We start from the raw sequence: 19,782 nt of genomic DNA on the forward strand, positions 1-19,782 counted from the left end.
AGGTAAGAAACAATTAATATGTAAATTAGTAATAAGAAGAAATAAATAAAAAATTAAGAAACAATAAAAATATGACTATTTATGCAGCAACAGCAAATATTCATATCACACAAGAAACAAGACAACTGAATATACAGGAAGTTAAAAAATTCAAAAAGTCTGAGGCAATATGAACACATTGCATGTTCTAGTGTACCACAGAGCTGAGGTAGAGATAAATAATAATTTCCAAAATTCTGAATACACGAAACGTATTTACAGCACGTCACAGATTTGTGCGTGTTATGAATAGATTAACAGGTCCACGGAGGGTCATATAAGCTGCATGTGAATGAATATAAACAGTGGGAATTCCTGAGCAGTGTTGTTCATGTTGCTGAATGTGAGACTTCCTGTTTCTTACAGTACAGCACCGTGAGAGATGCGCGTTGCATTGTGGGGATACAAATACAGCGCAGAAAGGACAGCGGGGAGCACAAAGGAATGAAAACAGCACCTCGAAAACTTTTAACTTCAGCTTGTTGTGATGTGAATACATCCGTGTGTTGATTAAACTGTGAGTTTTGGCGACTGGCAGGCTGACAACTGCCTGAGAAGCGCAGGGAATGTGAGTGGTCGGAGTGAAGCGGCAGGGCGCACCGCTGTCTCCGACTATCGCTGCTTTGTCAGCTGAGCTGGTTGCATCCCGAGGCCCAGCCGTTATCACGGGCCTTATCCCAGCAGGTAAATTCCCGTCGTAACGTCTGTCTGATAACAGTAACCCCGCTGTGAACACTTTACTAGTCTGTTGTCTCTGCACTGATAGGGGCAAAGGTACTAACTAATAGTACTGTGTTGTGTCGGCTAGCGCTAGCTTGATAGCGAAAGGTAGTTAGCTAATGTGCAGCAGCTGCGTCGACGGATCTAGGGTTATCAACGGCCAAACCGGAAATGGCGAATTCGGCTTCAAAATAATTGTGTTGAAATTGAATGACATATGTTTGATCATTAAATGTTATGTTTTGTGTGGTGTTATGGTTTAATGTATATATCAATAAACTGCAACGCAAAACTACTGAATGTATTACAGAATATAACTATTTTTGAACAGAACAATACAGGACAGTCGGTAGGGGTTGACAACAGATGATAGATAAAATGGCCTTATTTTAAGTTTGAATACTACACAAATCGTTGGTAACAATATATAGGCAATGAAAGCGACCATTCAGTTTTAGTGCATTATAATGATTGGGTGCGACGCTATTCATTTAGATTGTACTGTCAATTTATTTATTTTACTTTGACAGATGAAATCGGATATACTTTTCATCTACTGGCTGACATGACGTATGAACTTGACACCGTTAGCTGGTGTTTGCTAAACTGTGATTGTTGATGCAAACATGTTTGATCAGCAGTTTGTTCATTAGATTCTTAGCCCCCATGCCTTATACACAGCCTTTCTGCTTCTGGTGTGGACGTTCAGCCCGGCGCTTGTGGTCACTTGTTAGTAACGTTTCGTGATGTAAACTGAGTAAAAGTACCAGGTTGAAGGCTACGCCTCCTCTGCCCTATCGCCATCATACTTTTTTCTTTTTGATGAATTTCAGTACTTTGTAACTTGTTGCTGACTCTTAAGTTACATAACTATTGATAGATCAGTTGATCTATAAGTATTTACAATGTATATTACTAATAAATGGTCCAATAATGTATTCAAATTGCTTATTTTGTCTGACACAATAAAGAAAACAAACCAAAGGTGTTGTACAATAACGTGAAAAAGAAACAATCACCAAGTCCTCACACCCGTGACGCTATAACCAGGAAGAGGTTATTATTTTTCTTGGTGAATTCATGATCAAAATAGTCATTTATTGTATGATTTTTTCCCCCTATCAAATCAGTAGCTTTACTGTGAGGCACGTGGGAGAGAAATTTAACTTATTTACAGAAATGATGTATATTTGAGCCACCACATGGCCGTTAAGATCTACCATTCTCTTTAACTTAAGCATTTGACCAAGGATCAATAAAGTTATTAGACTAATTTGCTGGAAAAGGTCAAGGTACAAGGTAGATTTATTTATCATTTTACAACACAGGGATGTATAAAAAGAGTTGTAGTTCTTTTTCTGTTATATACAAAAATTGCATACACTTAAATGGCTGGATAATAAAGTCATAAAAATAAAACAGTTTACATGGTGCAGTGCTGTGGATGTATTTAGCCAAATCGAGCACCCTATCCCACATAGTGTATACGTACAGTGGCCAACTTTCGGATTAAATACCCTCTCCCCAGAGTAAATAGTATCTGACGTTACTGCTGCACTCACTGCTATAAAATGTAATAATAATAATATGAACCTCTTTATCTTATATGAAAATATTACATTCACAAAACATTTCAAAATAAATCAAACATTATATTGAAGCATTATATAGTCTGAAGAATTTAAAACAGTTAAAATGTATAAAGACTTAGCAAATTTTCTTTAATATATTTGTTGCTTGTTACGTAATCCCCCTGTGTATCTAGTTGTGTCTATTATTCTGTCATTTAATGTAGGCTATTTTGTTTTGGCTGAAGATTTGAGATGTTCATATGAGATATTCATATCAGATGAATACGATTCAATAAAAACAACAGTTGTATTGTCTATCAGACAAGAGCATTTTTTTTATTAAACACAACATAACCTTTGGGCTACGTTGTTAACCTGTGAATGGTGATATGAACTGTAAGTGTAGTTTAGGAATTTAAATATCCTACATGTTAACCGCCAAGTCACATGGAACTCATATTTGAAAGAAAGGTCCCCCATCGTGCAGCAAAGGCTGTTAGACACCTTCAGGTCGGCATCAGTGCTCACTCGGCATTGGAGAGTTTAACAACCCACTACCACTCCGCCCTCATTCGGATAGCACTCAATGTGGCGGACCCTCCGTGCAGTAGCAGTTTTGGAAAGGCCCTTAGTCCGATGGAAGAAGCTACTCTGGAGTCTGGTGGTGCGACAGCGTCTCTTCCCTGACAGCAGCAGGGTGAACAGGCTGTGGCTGGGTGGGTACTGTCCTTTAGTATCCTTTGGGCTCTGCAGGCAGCTCACCTCACTGATGCTCGGGAGATGGGTACCAATGATCTTCTGAGCGGTATTAATCACCCGCTGCAGAGCCCTCCGGTCCTGGGCGTGCACATCCCATGCAAATTTGTGATGTTCCCAGTCAGTTCTATTGCTCGTCTGTGAAAGTTAATAAGAACTTGGCATGGGAATTTCACCTTCTTGAGTTTCTCAAACTTCACAACGGAGATCTCTCGATGCCGGGGGTTGCACTCATAGGTGTACCACATGAACAGGAGGGGGCTGAGCACACAGCCCTGGGGGGATCAGATGTTGAGCTCTAGAGTGAAAAAGGTGTGACCGCCGATCGGAACTGACTGGGGTCTGTTTGTGAGGAAGTCCAGTATCCAGTTCCAGAGTGCTAAGTTGTTGAATGCTGAGCAGAAGTCAACACACAGCATGTAGGTGAAGTTTTTCTCAAGGTCTGTGAGTGGAGGACAGTGGAGATAGCAAAGTATTTGTTTTTGTAGAATGATTTTATATATTCTCTGTAAGAGACATAAATTATGTGTGTGTAGTGTGTGTGTGTATTATTATTTTTAAATCAGACTTATTGGATTTGTATTCATCACTGCTCTGTCAAGTTCATGTAAACTTTATGAACATTCTTTTTTTGCCAGGAAGAACTTAATAGAGATCATGTAGCCAAATACTTCTCCTACAGGAAATATTTTAGCCTTGAGAAAACCCAATGTTAGAATTACAGCTCTGTTCTCATAGCCCTGTTTGCTGGTACAGGCAAGACACTCTCCTGTTGCAACTCCACAGCCCAGATCTATAATTCACGTTGCCTTTACTGGGCCAACATAGCCCAAGAGTATTTTCCTTTGGTCTGTGTGTGTGTAAAGGGGAGCGCGCTCTCCCTGCGAGAGCCCCTTCACTTGAGCTTTTGTTTGATGGAAAATCTCATGCCTCAGAGAATCCACATGTCTCGCAGACAGCTGCTGAGCATCCTGTAGTGCACTGGCCTCCACATGGGTCTGGCTCGCATCGCTGCGCATCTGCTTTGATTGTTGTTACATAACTTGGCATTTTGTCCTCCGTGCTCCCTACCCTGCTTTCACCCCCCCTTACCTTACCTACCCCTCAGAGAGTACCTTAGTATTTCTCTACTTACACCCTCTGCCTTCCACAATGTGCTTCCTTTGTTTCGTCCTGTCCTTACCATGGGACTAGTGTTTTGCAAAGTGATATTTGACATCTCATTTTGTCTATTTTATAATGGAGCGGTTCAGCGAGAGTCCAGTGTGACATTTGTTATTTAACACCTGATTATTGAACTGCTGGGACTTCATTTGTTTAGTTAGGTTAGACACATTGCTAGTGCTATATACAAACAATAATGATGTAAAGTACTTGACACATAACAAAGTTTGGAAAACATTTTTTATTAACATTGATCCATTTTCTCTCTTTTCCTTCCAGAAATGGATCAGGATTGACTCCTGAGACACCATTCATATGGTTTAGTTTTTGCAAACTGAAGTGACGTGTTTTGTATTTTTGTTTTCTATCTCTGTGCAGGACGCATTTCCTGTACAAAGTCAGAAACTGACTCCAACATGGGGGTCAAAACCTTCACCCACAGCTCGACCTCCCACAGCCAGGAGATGCTCGAGAAACTCAACGCTTTACGCAACGAGGGTCACTTATGTGATGTTACGATCCGGGTCCAAGACAAGCTCTTCCTGGCCCACAAAGTGGTCCTGGCCTGCTGCAGTGAATTCTTCCGCTCTAAACTGGTGGGCCGACCAGAGGAGGAGGACAAGTTTGTGTTGGACCTTCATCATGTGACCGTTAGTGGCTTCGCACCTCTGTTGGAATATGCCTACACGTCTACCCTCTCCATTAGCACAGAGAATATCATCGACGTTCTGGCAGCTGCGAGTTACATGCAGATGTTTGCTGTGGCCAGCACATGTTCAGAGTTCATGAAGTCCAGTATTTTGTGGAGCCCTGGTAACAACAACAACAACAACAACAACATGATGGCAGATAAACCGCATGAATCAGCACCAGAGAGCGCTTCATCAAACTGTGCCCTGACGCCATTGGACGGCAGCGTGTCACCTGTTTCGTCTGACTGCAGTGTAATGGAGAGAAACGTTCCTATATGCCGCGAATCGCGAAGGAAACGCAAAAGCTTTGTAACAATGGCATCGCCTGAGAGTCCACTCAAATGCACTACACAGATGGTCACCACCTCCCCTCAGATACCCAATCCATCCCCTTCATTCTCAGACAGCACAGCCCAGCCCGTGGAGTCCTCCCTGGCCTTCCCATGGACCTTCCCGTTCGGTATCGACCGAAGGTTCCACTCAGATAAATCAAAGCTCCCGGAGAGCCCTCGTTGTTTAGAGCAAGGCGCCCCTGGGACCTCAGAGGTGGTAGTTGGCCGGCGGCTCAGTGACTTCCTTACGTGTGAGAGCTCCAAGGCGGTGTCATCGCCAGTACCGGCAGAGGAAGAAGACGTGAGGGTGAAGGTGGAGCGTCTCAGCGATGAGGAGGTCCAAGAGGCATCCTCGCAGCCAGTCAGTGCCTCCCAGAGCTCGCTGAGTGACCAGCAGACAGTGCCAGGGAGTGAACAGGTCCAAGAGGAGCTACTCATCAGTCCACAGTCGTCCTCTATAGGTGGGGTATTCTCCTTACCTAACTGATCCACAGCATTTAGAACTAACTGCTCGCCTAACCTCTCACCCCGGACATTGATTGTCCAAATATAGCTTAGATTAACAACAAGTTCAGTCTTTGGATCCATCAACATGTTGAAGCAGTGTGCTTGCGACTGTAGTCAGAGCAATACTCCTTTATAAAATGTTTGTAGGGTCATGGCTTTTTTTTAGCCACTGCAAAAGCAGAAATGCAAGAACAGTAGTGTAAGAAATGGATTACATTTATCTGACGCTTTTATCCAAAGCGACTTACAACTGCTATATATGTCAGAGGTCGCACTGGATGTGTCACAGGGGGATTGAACCCAGGTCTCTCACACCAAAGGCATGTGTCTTATCCACTGCACCATCAGCATTGTTTGTCAGTTGTAAACGTTAGCATGTCTGGCGTCTCTTACTTACAGTATTAACCAATAGCAACCCTCCGAAGGCAAGGGGCATGTTTATTAGCCAACTACCTAATTTAATAGGTTTAAAGGTTCCGTTGTTGATAATTGACATGCTTGCATCAATTGCTTACGTTGGAAAGCCTTATGTTTGCCAAGTTTGCTAGGATTTACAGTGTTATATCTGCTCATTAGCTCACATGGAGATATTGACTATACGTATGTAACATTAATATTTGTATTAACGATCTAAGCAGCTTAGAAGCAGCTAAATCGGGTGACCCCGCGGGGTTTAAGAGGTTTTATACATCCAAAGAACTTCTATAAAAACCAGACCAGGCTGAAGTTTGAAGTTTTACGGTATGTGTCATGCGAGGCCGTAAAGCGTAACAGTTATAGAGAGGGACAGGACTTAGCAAACGGTCAATTAATCCTGCATGTGTGATTTGTTGTCTTAAAGAGGTCATATTATGCTTTTTGGCTTTTTCTCCTTTATTGAGTTATACATCTTTTTTGTGCATGTAATAGGTTTGCAAAGTGAAAAAGTGTTCCCGTCTCCCACAGAAACACTGCTCTGAACTGCCTGAAAACAGCATGTTTGTAGTTCAGCCTTATGCCGACGTCACAAAAAACATACATCATAATGCTCGCCTAGCAGCTAGTCCGACACACCCTCAAAAACACAGCTGCAGCACACAGTGACAAGACGTCCGCCTGCTGCCTCTCCTCTCCCGTCCAAACACTAGCTACCCTCCAGGCAGTCAATGGACATAAAGTTGTTACTGTGATGTAGAGACAGCCTAGTTAAAACTAGGGCTGCAGCTAACGATGATTTTAGTACTCAAAGCTTCTGTAGATTATTTCATCGATTTTAAGAAGTACTTTTGCTTGGTGGCGGCTCGCGCAGACTACACGACTATCAGCTTCGGCTGATGGCCGTGCTGTTCACACTACACAACTTGCCGTCTTGTGACGGGAGTCTTGAAGTCGTTGTGGCGTTCGCACTACGTGACTGATTGGTGACGGGGTCACACACTACACGAGCTAACGGCGGCTGTGTCACCCGACGCTGGTCTCCAAACCACGTTTTGTCAAGAAAACAAATGAACAAAATGAAATAAAGACAATCTGATTGAAAGGATGGATTAGCACACGCAGGTAGCAGGGATTTTCTGGAGGGGATTTAAAAGGTGTAGCTGCCCAACACCCAGTTAACTCATGACTGTGAGGTTACAACTCACGGCCCAAAATGGAGAACAACAAACGCACGTGTGCACATTTTCAGCTGAGGACTGCAGATTACTTTGGCTAGCCTTCAACTCAACAATCAATCATGATTTCAGTTTAATGCTAAAGTTGCTGTTACTGTTACAAAGCCTCAATGCAAAGAATTTGCGTCGATGCATTTTAGTAATCGATTTAATCGATGAATCGTTTCAGCCCTAGTTAAAACGTTGCATGAAAGATCAGTCTGTTACAGATTAATAACTCACCACTCTGAAACTCTTGCTTCAGTCTACATTGCTAAGCTGGTATGGGGAACATATACAGCTGAACCGAAACCATGTTTACCGTTTTTTCAGGGCCCGCCCTTCTCTGCTTCTGATTGGCTAGTAGTCCTTAACTAGGTACTGCACATGTGCAACTCCCAACAAAGATCTTGTAGAGGTGAGATGCATCACTCCACAGCTGAAATGGAGCGTTCAACACAGGGTGAAAAGAGGAGCTGCAGCAGTGTTCAGTATGACAGAAATATAGTGTTTTTTGAAACTGAAACCATGTAAACCTGTTCTGGTACAACCCCTAAATAAAATGATGAACCTGGAAATGAGCATAATATGACCTCTTTAAAGAATAAATACTTCACCGTTAGTCAGTAAGTAACGTGGATAAAATATAGTGTGTTATTGTTATTGTATCTATCACCGTTATGATAATAGAGCCTCTGTGTCCTATCCAGTTAAAACTGTGTTGTTTTCTAAAACATTGAATCAAACCTGCATCACCCAGCCATCACAGCTGCCTACCTACCTACAAGATTTTTATTTGTGTTTGTCTCAGTCCGGTGGCCCAATATAGTTTGAAAGCGTTGTCTGCCCTGCCATAAATAAAAAGAAAATGGAAACATTCGTCATTTTTTCCTAAACTGCTGAATAGCACAGTGAATTGGATTACACCAGTATCAATCCTTAAATATGGGATTATCAAAGACCTACAGTATATTAGTCTCACCCCATCCAAGGTGACATCTGTAGTCATAAATTCAGCAGACAGCTACCATATAAGTCATTTTTCTTTCTCCTTTAAGGGTCGATGGATGAGGGAGTGTCTGAGGGCTTGCCGTCAATGCAGAGCACCTCTAACACTGGAGGACATGCAGAAGATGATGAAAGGTACCATGATTTGTTACAACTTGCAACGAGGCAAGTCATAAGCAGTAAAGGATATACAGACACAAACCTCATCACTGGGTGTCTGAGCCACACCTGTTTGGATAATAAATGTAGACGTCATGTTGAAAAGACACGATGCACTATAATATAAAGAATGCCGGTTGCATTTTGTAAAAGCCTCGAGCCACAAATGCGTGATTAATTTTATGTGAAAGCAAACGTGGCATCTAACTGGCAAACACTTGCATGCACGTCAAACACTTAAAAAATGTAATGCATATCCCTATCATCACTAACATCTCAGTGTTAAAAGTTCTTAAACATCTTAGGACATTTTTTAGAATATACCAGTCATTTTACCAAACTCATAGTGGGGGCTTCTTTCCCCTTAGCAATCTTTTATGTGCAAGGAAACAAAGAGATTACTCTGAAAGAGTTATTTTATTGACACGTCAAGGTAGTAGTATTCATATCGGGACAGCTTCATTTTTGATGAAAGTAAGGGCTCATACAAGCTTGAATATCACTTTCATGTTTCCTCTATTTTGTTTTTCAGGTTAGAAGGTATTCAGTATCCATACCACCTCTATATCAGCCCCTCAGCCAGGCCCGGCACCAATGGCCCCGACAGGCCCTTCCAATGTCCAACCTGCGGAGTCAGATTCACGCGTATTCAAAACCTGAAGCAGCATATGCTCATACACTCCGGTACGTGAAATGCTATGTAGCGGTTAATGTAGTCTTCTTTCATTTTCAAACCTCTAGTCTTCAGCTCCACTAAGGCTAATGCTAGTGTAATTTGTAAAGATTTGTTTTGACATACTGTAGATTAAGGTTGTTTTTATCTTTATAACTGTAAAAAAGCCAAATTGCATTCACTGTGATGTAATGTTCTACAAAAAGGAAAAAGGGTGGAAAAAAACTCCATGCTGGTTTACAGGATGTGTATTGTACATATTTGGAAATTCAGAGCAAAGCATGCCTGTTATTATGGTTTGGATATTCTGTCCTCGCTTATTTTTAGAACATGTAGAAATCGTACAAATGAACATGTTGCCACGCGTTACTTATTATAACTGTGGGATTTAATCTTGCATTTGAAATGTTTAGTTGCATCAGAAGTTAAGTGAGCTTGTAAAACAATGCCATAAGTTAGTTTTGTAGCCTAGCAAATGTCCTGGGATAAAAATGTCTATATTTATGTTTTAGATATTTGTACCTTGCATTTATTGGCCATTTTGTTCATTGTTGGTTTATTTTTATTACTGTGGGAAAATATTTTTACATGTGAAAATATGAACAATGCAGTTACAATTGAATTTGACAGTAGAAATACTTCAGCTGTCCAAACATCAGATTTTCTTGTCACTTCTGTATCAAAGGACAAAGACTTTTGTACTCAACTATCATATATAGAGAAATCCACTGTGGAAGAGGCGCTTGCCTTCAAACATCGGCTGGGATGGGGAACAGTCCAGAATTGATAGAGGAAATGGTGCTGAGGCACTTGCATGTCTGATTCAAGAAATATGAAACATAAGTGAAAATGATAGATTATGCTTAAAGAAGAAGCAGCGCTGCTTGTTGAATCAGATGGGGTCCATCCTTTACATTAACACCACATCTTCAATCAATTTGGAGACTATTGACTCAGTAACAGGAAGGCATGGAGCAAGTAAATATACACATATGTCAGGAAATGTTACTTAGTTGCAACCTTTTTCCTTTGATTGTCTTTGAGATGTTTACAGACATTTGCTGGAGTATATCTCTGGAAATTTGGAAAAGAAAAACCTGTTTATACAAGGCCATGCAGTTTAAACAGCAAAACACGAGACTTGCAATCTCTCTTAGCTTACCTTTCAAGATAGGGTAGTAGCATAAACTTACACATGGGGAATAAAATATTGCGTTAAGTGGTTCCCAGTAACTCTGGGGATTAAATTACTTTGGTATGGATTGTGGAACCATAATTTTTTTTAGTCTTAAGTGTTTTCCCAAGGCAAGATGGGATAGATAGATAGATGGAAAGACAGTTAACTAAGCCTACAACATCCGAGGTGGGTGGGTGCACTTGGTTGAAGATACTTGAAGACGTTTTTCCTCTCCAATCCAAGAGGCTTCCTCTTCTCATCGTATCTCCAATCAAGTCCAGTTTCCCTGGGGTGATTAAAGTAGTAGTCAAATTTACTGAGGAGTTTGTATTACAAAAGCGAAAATAATGTCTTTATCTTGCTGTGTAAAAATTAGTTCAGAGTAGGTTCTTTGAACTTTTAAAAGACTTAAATGTATAAACAAAGTAAAGCATGAGTCAGTGGGATTCACGCAATATGACCGGGGTTACAAAACGTGTGTGTTTTGGTTTTCCAAATGTAGTGGGAAAAGGTCAGGTGAATCCTGTTGAATCTGTCATTGAATCTATTTTGGTAGGTAGTTGGTGGGAGAGACTTATTCTAGCGCTAAAATTCAAAGAACTAAAACTTTTTACTAGATCGATTACATATTTACTGTTTAGCTAAATGACCACATGTGTTTTTCCCCCTTGTTTTAAGTAAGTGGATTGTGTTTCGTAAGTGTTTTAGTAATTTTGAGATAGAAGATTTGACAAGAGATTCATTAGGCTTAACAAAGATCTGTATATTTACATTTTGGAGCCGCTGTACCTCCTGAGCCACAGTTGCTAATGGAAATCTAAATAAAGGGTTGAATGATGGTGAGTTGCTGTACCTTCAACTTGTATAAAGCTAAGTGATGAATGGATGAGGCTTTTTGTTCAGGACATTCTGGGAAACAGTGATTTGAAACAACAGTTAACGCTGACTTTGTTGTACCCACACACAGATACTAAGGCTTTTGTGATGCTAATATACAGATCAGCTGAACAGTTTTTCTTCCTCTTCCTCCAGGCATTAAGCCTTTCCAGTGTGACCGCTGTGGGAAAAAGTTCACACGGGCCTACTCCCTAAAGATGCATCGGCTGAAGCACGAAGGTAAACGCTGTTTCCGGTGCCAGATTTGTAGCGCCACATTCACGTCCTTCGGTGAATATAAGCACCACATGAGGGTCTCCCGACACATAATCCGCAAGCCGCGGATTTACGAGTGCAAAACGTGCGGCGCCATGTTCACCAACTCTGGCAATTTAATTGTACACCTGAGGAGTCTGAACCATGAGGCATCCGAACTAGCAAACTACTTCCAGAGCAGGTGAGGAGTCCGGGGGCGCTGACCCCCATCATTTACTCAGATCTCACCTGGATCAGAAATAACTTCAGTTTAGATTCTAATACCTGAGGTTCATTTGATCGTTTTTCCTTTAATGACTTTGGTTGTGTAAAATTATTTTTGAGATGATTGCAATTGATTTGAATGCTCAGATCAAGTGTACCTGAAGTATTTGACTGTATTTATTTGGGAGTTTTAATTTCACATATTTAAAGGGATAGTTAGACATTTAGGAAAAAATGCGTATTCATTTTCTTCCCACAAGTTAGATGAGAAGATTGATAGTACTGTCATATGTGTTTTGTAAATATATAGCTGGAGCCAGCAGCCGGTTAGCTTAGCTCTACATAATTACTGGAAACTGGTGGAAACGGCTAGCCTGGCTCTGTCCAGCGGTAACAGAATATGCCAACACTGAATTGCTGTTTTTACATTGCCATTTCTGTATAGATTAAACAAACGACATATAACGTGTTGATTAGAGAGCTTTAGAGGTGCTGGTAGGTGGATTTTGTTCATATTTACCTTACAGACATGAAAGTGGTATTAACCTTCTTATCTAACTTTCAGGGAAGAAAGTGAAATAAGCGTATTTCCCAAATGGTTGAACTATTCCTTTAACAGTCATCATTAAGAGGAGATGGCAAATACCCATCTCTGCTCTGTTTACTGACAAAATTCCACGAGATGTGAGTGAAGATTTGGGCTTTCAAGTATACAAAATTAAGTGACTTAAGTTTTTTAAATACACTGACGAACTGCCAATAGTAGAACCCTACTGTACAGTGTGTTTGGTCATACAATAGCTGCCAGACACAACTCTAGTCATTGTGTCGTCTCTGTTTGTTTCTTTTTGAATGGATTTTCCTTAACAAAATAGAGTAGGTTGTTTGTTTTTGTCAGCAGCTCAGCCCGCAAGGCCACAAAGCCTCGTGAAAATCAGAACACAGTGTCTTTTTATAAAGTCGAGGAGTGTTTTTATTTCCCAGACTTTTCCACTTCTTAATCAACTCAAGCCCTCACAGGTCGGCAGGACTCAAACGGGCCATTGACTCCTCAAACATTTTATAGTAGAAGGTCTACGCCTGAGATCATAACAGTGTGGAAAATTCTCTTGCAATCCAGTCATACTCTTAACTTTTTTCTCACCATTCTCGGTCTTCACATAAAAAGATAATGTTAACTATACTGTATTTTTTTAGAAGTTGCTGATTAGCAGACCAGGTTGTCAGATTCAGCGATCATCTTTGTCACTTTATGGACAGTTACACTTCACCATAACTATTTATTCTGGATACTGAGCTCTGATGAACTCTAGTTTACAACTGTGGTCACACAGTGCACTCATTTTAAAGGGCCTCTGTGATGGGAATTTAAATGTAATTCTGTAGGGTATTATTATCACATGAAGACAAAGTGAGACCAAGCCAGACTGTGAGTACTTGAGTGTATAGATCTATTTTCATCAAGAATTGAGGCAAAAAGTAGCGGCCAGCGCACCTTAGTTACACCAGTTATGCGTCACATGCAAATAATTTGTATAGAAGCCTATGCATGCAATTATTATGTAATCACAGTGAAATGTTCTGACTTAATTTTAAATTGACAAAACATATTCTGGAACCAGGTGAAAACACAAATTCTAAGATCATAGAAATGGTTTAGATGTAATAAAATCATTACAGAGTGATCTGACTGTGGGCAAAGGTTTCTAGAACAGTGTTTTGTTGCACTAAAATTGACCAATGATATGGGGAACAATGGACCAGTAACAGTAATGGTTACAGAATTAGCAGTAGCGTCCATAGACCAGAATACAATGTAGCTACAACTACATTCTGTGTATTTCAGTTTATTATTGACATGTGCAACTCAGATCTGGAGAACCAAACTATAGCTGTTTCTGTCCCCACAAACCAGCCTTTGAGTGAACACAACAAATTCCCACATGTTTCTTGTGGCTGTTGAAATGCATTCTGAGAAATGTAGGAAAATTACTTACTGATGGAGAAAATCTGAAAACAATACTTCTTCACCTAACTACCAAATAAATGGTCTGTACTTGCATAAAGCGCTTTTACACTCCGTCACATTCACACATTGATGGTAGAGGCTTAGGTGCCAACTGCCAAATTTCAGAAACAGAAATTCACACACCAATTTGGGGTTCAGTATCTTAGACATGCAGAACCAGGGTATTGAACAGCCGATCTTCCAATCACTGGGTGAATTGCTCTACCTCCTAAGCCACAGCCGCAACAAGAGCAGTAACTGATCATTATTGTCATTACCACTTCATATGCTGATTATTTTCTTTCTAATCGTTTGGTCTTTAAAATGTCAGAAAATACTGGAAAATGCCAAAGAACCCAATTCAATTTCTCGTTTTGTCTGACCACCATTCCAAAACCCAGAGATCTTAAAGACTGAGCAGCAAATCATCAAATCACACAATAAGATATCAAAATAGTTGCATTTATTTATTGATCAATTTTCTGTTTATCGACTAATCAAAAAATCAAGTAATCGTCATCAAGCTTGCCTAATTGTCAGATTTGATGCCGCAATCCATCATTACCGTTTGAAATTCTTTTGAGGCATTTGTGAGATTCATTTTTGGATCCTCCAAATATACCATATTTTATTTGGAAGGACGTCCCCCTCTGTGGGTTCAGTTTCAGCGTGGTCTGGGTAAAAATGATAAATGTCCAAAGCCAGCTCTAGCTCATTGTGTTCCTTGGTCTAAGGCCTGTCTGTCTACCAAATGTTCATATCTTTTTGAGGTATCCAGCTAACAGACGGGCAAACTTGCTTGAAGACATGGAACATTACAGTTTGACAGTATTTGTACTGTCTACTGATTTAGGTTCTAGTCATCAGTGCTCCTTGTGTATGAAAGCTTATTTCCCAAAGTCATTTTAGTTACAACTTAGAAATCTCTTTTACACAAGACATCACTGAGCACATAGCTCTTATACTGAGGCATGTGTGAAAACAGGGCAATATTACATGGACAGTTCAAACGTGTGTTAATGTAGCAAATGAAAGGACATTGAACTCCTCTAATCTTTGCAGTGATTTCCTCGTGCCCGACTACCTGAGCCAAGTACAGGAGGAGGAGGAGGCGCTGGGAGTCCAATATGAGCTAGAGGAGTCCCAACATCACCCCGTATACCCGGGCAGCACCTCCGCCTCCACCACCACTGCGGCCTCGTCCTCCTCCTCAGTCCAGATGCCCGTCATCTCCCAGGTCTCCTCCTCTACCCAGAATTGCGAGAGTTCCTCCGGCTTCCTTTCTCCCGAGCCCCTGGATCCTCTGGAAGCGCCAGCCTCCCTCAAGATGGACGCCGATGAGACAGCAACTATGACAGAGGAGACCAAGATGGACAACAGTGTAGGAGGCAGTTCCCCAGAGGTGTTTGAAGAAGAGCAGCAGCAGCAGCAGCAGCAGCATGCCCAGGCCAAGGAGCTGGCTTCCATTACCATAGAGTGATTCAAGCCTTCTACTTGCCCATCATGTCTTATTTTGCAGTCATGTCATATGGGAATATCTGTTGAAACACCTTTGCGGCTAAAAGGGACAGCGTGGACATGGGCACATGTTAAACCTCCTCATGTGAAGCCATGAAGACGCCACGATTGAAGTTTTGCAAAGACTTCAGTGGCCTTGATGATGTTTTTCCACACGCAACACAGATGCACTTATTTGAGTTGATGTTTTACACCAAACCAAATCCAGCAAAGCAAATGGTCATTTGTTTTGATTTCTTTGCCCACCACCAAATCTAAGTTTCAAAGTAGTATTTATCAAGTGAAGCAAGTGAACAGTATTTTTTAAGAGGGTTGTTTTTTCCCATATGACGTGAATGCAGAAGTAGCTAAAGTCATTTCTGTCTTGGCTAATTTGAGGTCTGTTAAGTACAAGCCTTGCCCTACTTTTGGAAAGTGCCTGAGAGTTACCATTTTAACAAAGCATCATGTAGAGGAAGAAGAGGTCTTGACTACAGTGATAAATCAAGCCTTTGCAAACTGAGCTAAAGATAAAAACATTGTATTTCATTTGTAGTGATAATGCTAGTTTGTATGGGCAGAGACTGTGTTATCCCGTCAGTGCCGTCGCTATAGGCAAACTGGTAAATGTCAATATTATCTATACTGCAATAGCTTGTACTGTAGTTTACTATTTGAATGCTGTGTATGTTGGATGTTGTGAAAAATGATATGTCAGGTGTGTGTATGTGCATTTCTTTTTATCTATATGAACACAGTACATTTCATTTTTAAATGTTTAAAACTTGAAATTATATTGACAGAGTATTCCCTTAAGAAGTTTGTGCAGTATATCATTTTTCTGACCTATTAGAAGCTATTTTTAATTAACGCTGTTGTTAAATCAAACCTCGCATCTCCAAAAAAACTAACTCCTAGAGTTTAGGAAACTTGGATAAGCACTGATGGAACTTTCAAAATCCAACCAAATAGATGATGGAATAAGGCTGAAACATATGTAAAACAAAAAAATTCTAATTTGGAGTTACAAGGTTTTTCACAACTGCAGTGTTATATTCCCAAATGGGCTCTAAGATATGGTAATGTAGCATTTCATCCAAGTTGAAGTTAGGCCTGCTTGTCAAATGGCAGTTTCTTTCAGTTTTCACGTCTGTTTGTGTTATAAATATTGATATCTGACATGGCTTTCAAATTTTGGTCATCCTGATTTACCAACAGGTACACTGCTGATGTTCTAGGATATTGCATGACTGTTGAAGTGATGTTTCACTTAGGTACAACATGATTGTCTTTTTTTTAAGTTTTATCCTTGTGTGACTTTGTGGGAATATTAACTCAAAACGTGTGGATTAACCACCAGCATTTTTTTTTCTTTACCTAAGTTGTTACAAAGGCGAATTCTATATTGTATTATATGACAAATCCCCTTACTAAAAAAATTAAATTAAATAAAATTGGGAGAGGAAGTGATGCAGACAGATCATGATGGCTATCTGTGATGGCCAGTCAGAACAGATTGCAAGGCTGTTTGTTGGGTCTTGTGTGATAGTATTGCTTCAGAAGCAATAGGAACATTCTAATGTGTGAATTCAAATACTGTGAGTTGAATCATTATAAATGATAACTTAACTGTATTGTGTTAGGCAAGAGCTTATCCTTCACCTTAAACTGAAAACACAGTTTGCCAGTTAACATTTGTAGCTTCATTTTTCAATGTTGATTTTGGGTCAAACCTCCAACTCCTCTTAACTGTATCTGTGTGCCAACATGGTTGTATTTGTGTACTTGGACATTGTTGTGCCTGTATTTTGAGAAGATAATGATGCCCGTGGTCATAATCCATGAGTTGAATGCTACTGACTGTGACTGGGTATCTTGTTCAGTGAAATGCTTTGTTTCTGTTGCCCCCTGAAAGTAGTACAAACAGCCAACATTTAGGATTATCACAGCAGGATGAAAGACCTCATACATACAGGGTTGATTGTAAATGTAATGATGAATATTGCTGTAATGAGGGCATCAATATTACCCTGTCCTGATCATTGAAATTCACTGAGAACTGTCTTAAGAGTTTGCGTTAGCCTGCGCCATCCTATCAGTCACTTTGTCAAAGCTGTGCCATTTGCCCATTTTTATCTGGGTACAGTTCACGCTTTTTCCTCCAGGACCAAATGTTCTCTATCTCATTGGGGATTTGCCATGGCAATCAGTAATTGCACATATTAAAAGAAAGAGATAATCATTCTAAGTGGTCCATGCTATTTAGCAAAGGGGTCCTGCTGTTTCGCCCCTTAAAACACTGTACGATGTTGTGCATTAAGAGGCTAGCCTTAGTAAATGGACCTATTAACTCTAGTTGCACAATATCAAAATTTTAAAAAGTTTTCTATTCTCCATTTGTATGTCATGCTTTACATCTATCGTGTTCGGTGTCTGTATTCAAACAACTTTTTATAATGAAATGCTGCTGTTTGTTGAAACGCAAAAGTGCCCAAAATATTTTTGTGAACCAATGGTGTGCAATAAATGGACAGGTGGTGTTTTAAAAGTTTTGATTTTGTCTTTGGAATGGTGAATACTATATATTAAAAAAAAAGAATGTATAATTTTGTTTCATTCAAATGTGACTGAAGGTGAATTAAATAGGCAAGGACCCCATTTGATCTGTGAAACAAGGAACAAAGCTTTGATATCAAACGGCTGGTTCTATTCAGCTCCTTTCTGTTTGTTTCTGAAGTTGCATGTTCATATCGTTCTGTGAAGTGGAGAGCATGTCTTCAGTTGGCGATTCGTTCTGTCAAGGCCTTATTTGTTGATGACTCTTCATCCAACTTAGTTTTGATCTGTTGTTGAGCATGCCCTCTTCTTTTCTGTATGTTATCCCTTTTTATGTGCAATGTTTTAAAATATCTTGATTACATACAGGACATGCCTTTTCAATGTACACTTGATGTTGTATATGTTTCCCAGTCCTTATGGTTTATTTAAAAGGAGGAAAATATAAGAAAAAAACATGGTAGCTCTTCATATCGGCATATATATTTTTGGTGACTTTTGTATTATGGTTGCTGTTTCATGGCATCTTTGGATATTCTTGTTAAATGTGAATAGAACAGCTTAGTTTGGGAGTATGGGGGGGGCCTTGGTAGTCTTCACTTTGTGACTGTCTGCAGTGTTTGTATATATATATATAAATAAATATACAGTATATACACTCATACCATGTTGCATATTCTTTGTACTGTAGGCTACTTGACTACAACCTGCTTTGAGACAGATGTTGTATTTTGTGTCTTTGATACTGTATTTAAACTGTAGTTTGGAGAAAGTGTACAAAAACATCCCGGATAGTAATGCAACCTGCACATTGTATAGGGAGAAATGACGTTTGTGGTGTTGAGTGTTTTAACTGGATCATACACAGTTGGCTGTTAAAAACTGACAAGACCACTCTGTATTTTAGAGTTTATGGTTGTTCTGAATATTTGCTAGTGTTCTGGATTTGCAGTCCTGTTATTAAAAAGAGACGTTTTTGTAAAAGCATACAATGTAAATAAAAAAAACAGTCAGAATAAGTCTAAAACTTGTCTCAAGTTATTTTTGTCACTAATATATATCTAAGTGTACTAGAAGTTTATTTGAGCACATTCTTTTTTTGGTAATATGCAACATTACTTATATACTCTACATCATAACAAGGCAGAGGTTGCGTTTTTAACGGTTGACAAAAAGCAAACAATGAAAAAGGAAAAAAGGAATTTCTAACTTTTTTTGAGTTTCTGAAATAAACTGCTAAGGGGCCCAGGACAACAAAAACCCTACTAATAAGTTACCTACTACAGGTACAAATAAAGTAACCTGAACTTCTGTTTACAGATTTTCTATGCTGGCATACTTCCAGGAGACTGATTTTCCATTGAAGACAGTAATTAAAGGCTCGATTTTGAGATGGGGACCATCCTCAAGACAGTGCATTATCATATTGGTTCCTACTAGTTGCACGTGATCCCAAATGTTCAATAAAGTAACACAAACTAGTTTATACAACGTAAGCCTAGACCTTTCAGAGAGCTCTGGGGCCCCAGGCAGGTGACTGGCTCGTCGCATGTTTTTTATTCATGAGCCCAAATAACCTCACTAGAGGTTAGGTCCGTGTTTCAAACTTTTCATTATGTTCTGATGTGGAGTGTGTGATTGATTGACATCATATTAATCATATTAAAATGGCCTCACAATTAAAATTGAAATTAACTGGAAACACACTGTGAAAGGGTTAAACTTCTTAGACAAAAACACAGATAGCACTGAAAAACAAGTTCATGGCTAGTTAAATAAGATTTTTCAACAGTAGGTTTACAGGTCGTCGTGGTAGCGACTGGTCAATCACAAGGTAGCCATGCCATAAAGAGTATCTATTTGTGCTGTATTGAAGAAGACTTGAAACTAGTGACTGAGACCATAACCTAATAAATCAAGTTAGAAGTAGGGTAAT

The 19,782-nt window shown here is 39.9% G+C and overlaps 1 protein-coding gene across 2 annotated transcripts; it reads left to right on the forward strand.

The window, feature by feature from the left end:
* The first annotated feature begins 417 nt into the window (after positions 1-417).
* zbtb44 (zinc finger and BTB domain containing 44) lies at positions 418-18,873 on the forward strand. 2 transcript variants are annotated; one of them, XM_038692758.1, is made up of 6 exons: positions 418-723; positions 4,629-5,735; positions 8,471-8,555; positions 9,112-9,263; positions 11,462-11,762; positions 14,856-18,873. In XM_038692758.1, the coding sequence occupies exons 2-6, from the start codon at positions 4,667-4,669 to the stop codon at positions 15,271-15,273; spliced, it is 2,025 nt and encodes a 674-aa protein (XP_038548686.1). In that variant the 5' UTR covers positions 418-723; positions 4,629-4,666; the 3' UTR covers positions 15,274-18,873. The 2 variants fall into 2 exon arrangements, with proteins under 2 accessions (XP_038548686.1, XP_038548687.1); XM_038692759.1 differs by having other exon boundaries at positions 11,462-11,545; positions 14,856-15,028.
* Positions 18,874-19,782: the final 909 nt, after the last annotated feature.

Source organism: Micropterus salmoides, unplaced genomic scaffold (assembly GCF_014851395.1).
Source record: "Micropterus salmoides isolate LMB-PRFRI ecotype aquatic unplaced genomic scaffold, ASM1485139v1 Ms_hic_scaffold_3, whole genome shotgun sequence".
In the NCBI taxonomy this organism is placed as follows: Eukaryota; Metazoa; Chordata; class Actinopteri; order Centrarchiformes; family Centrarchidae; genus Micropterus; species Micropterus salmoides.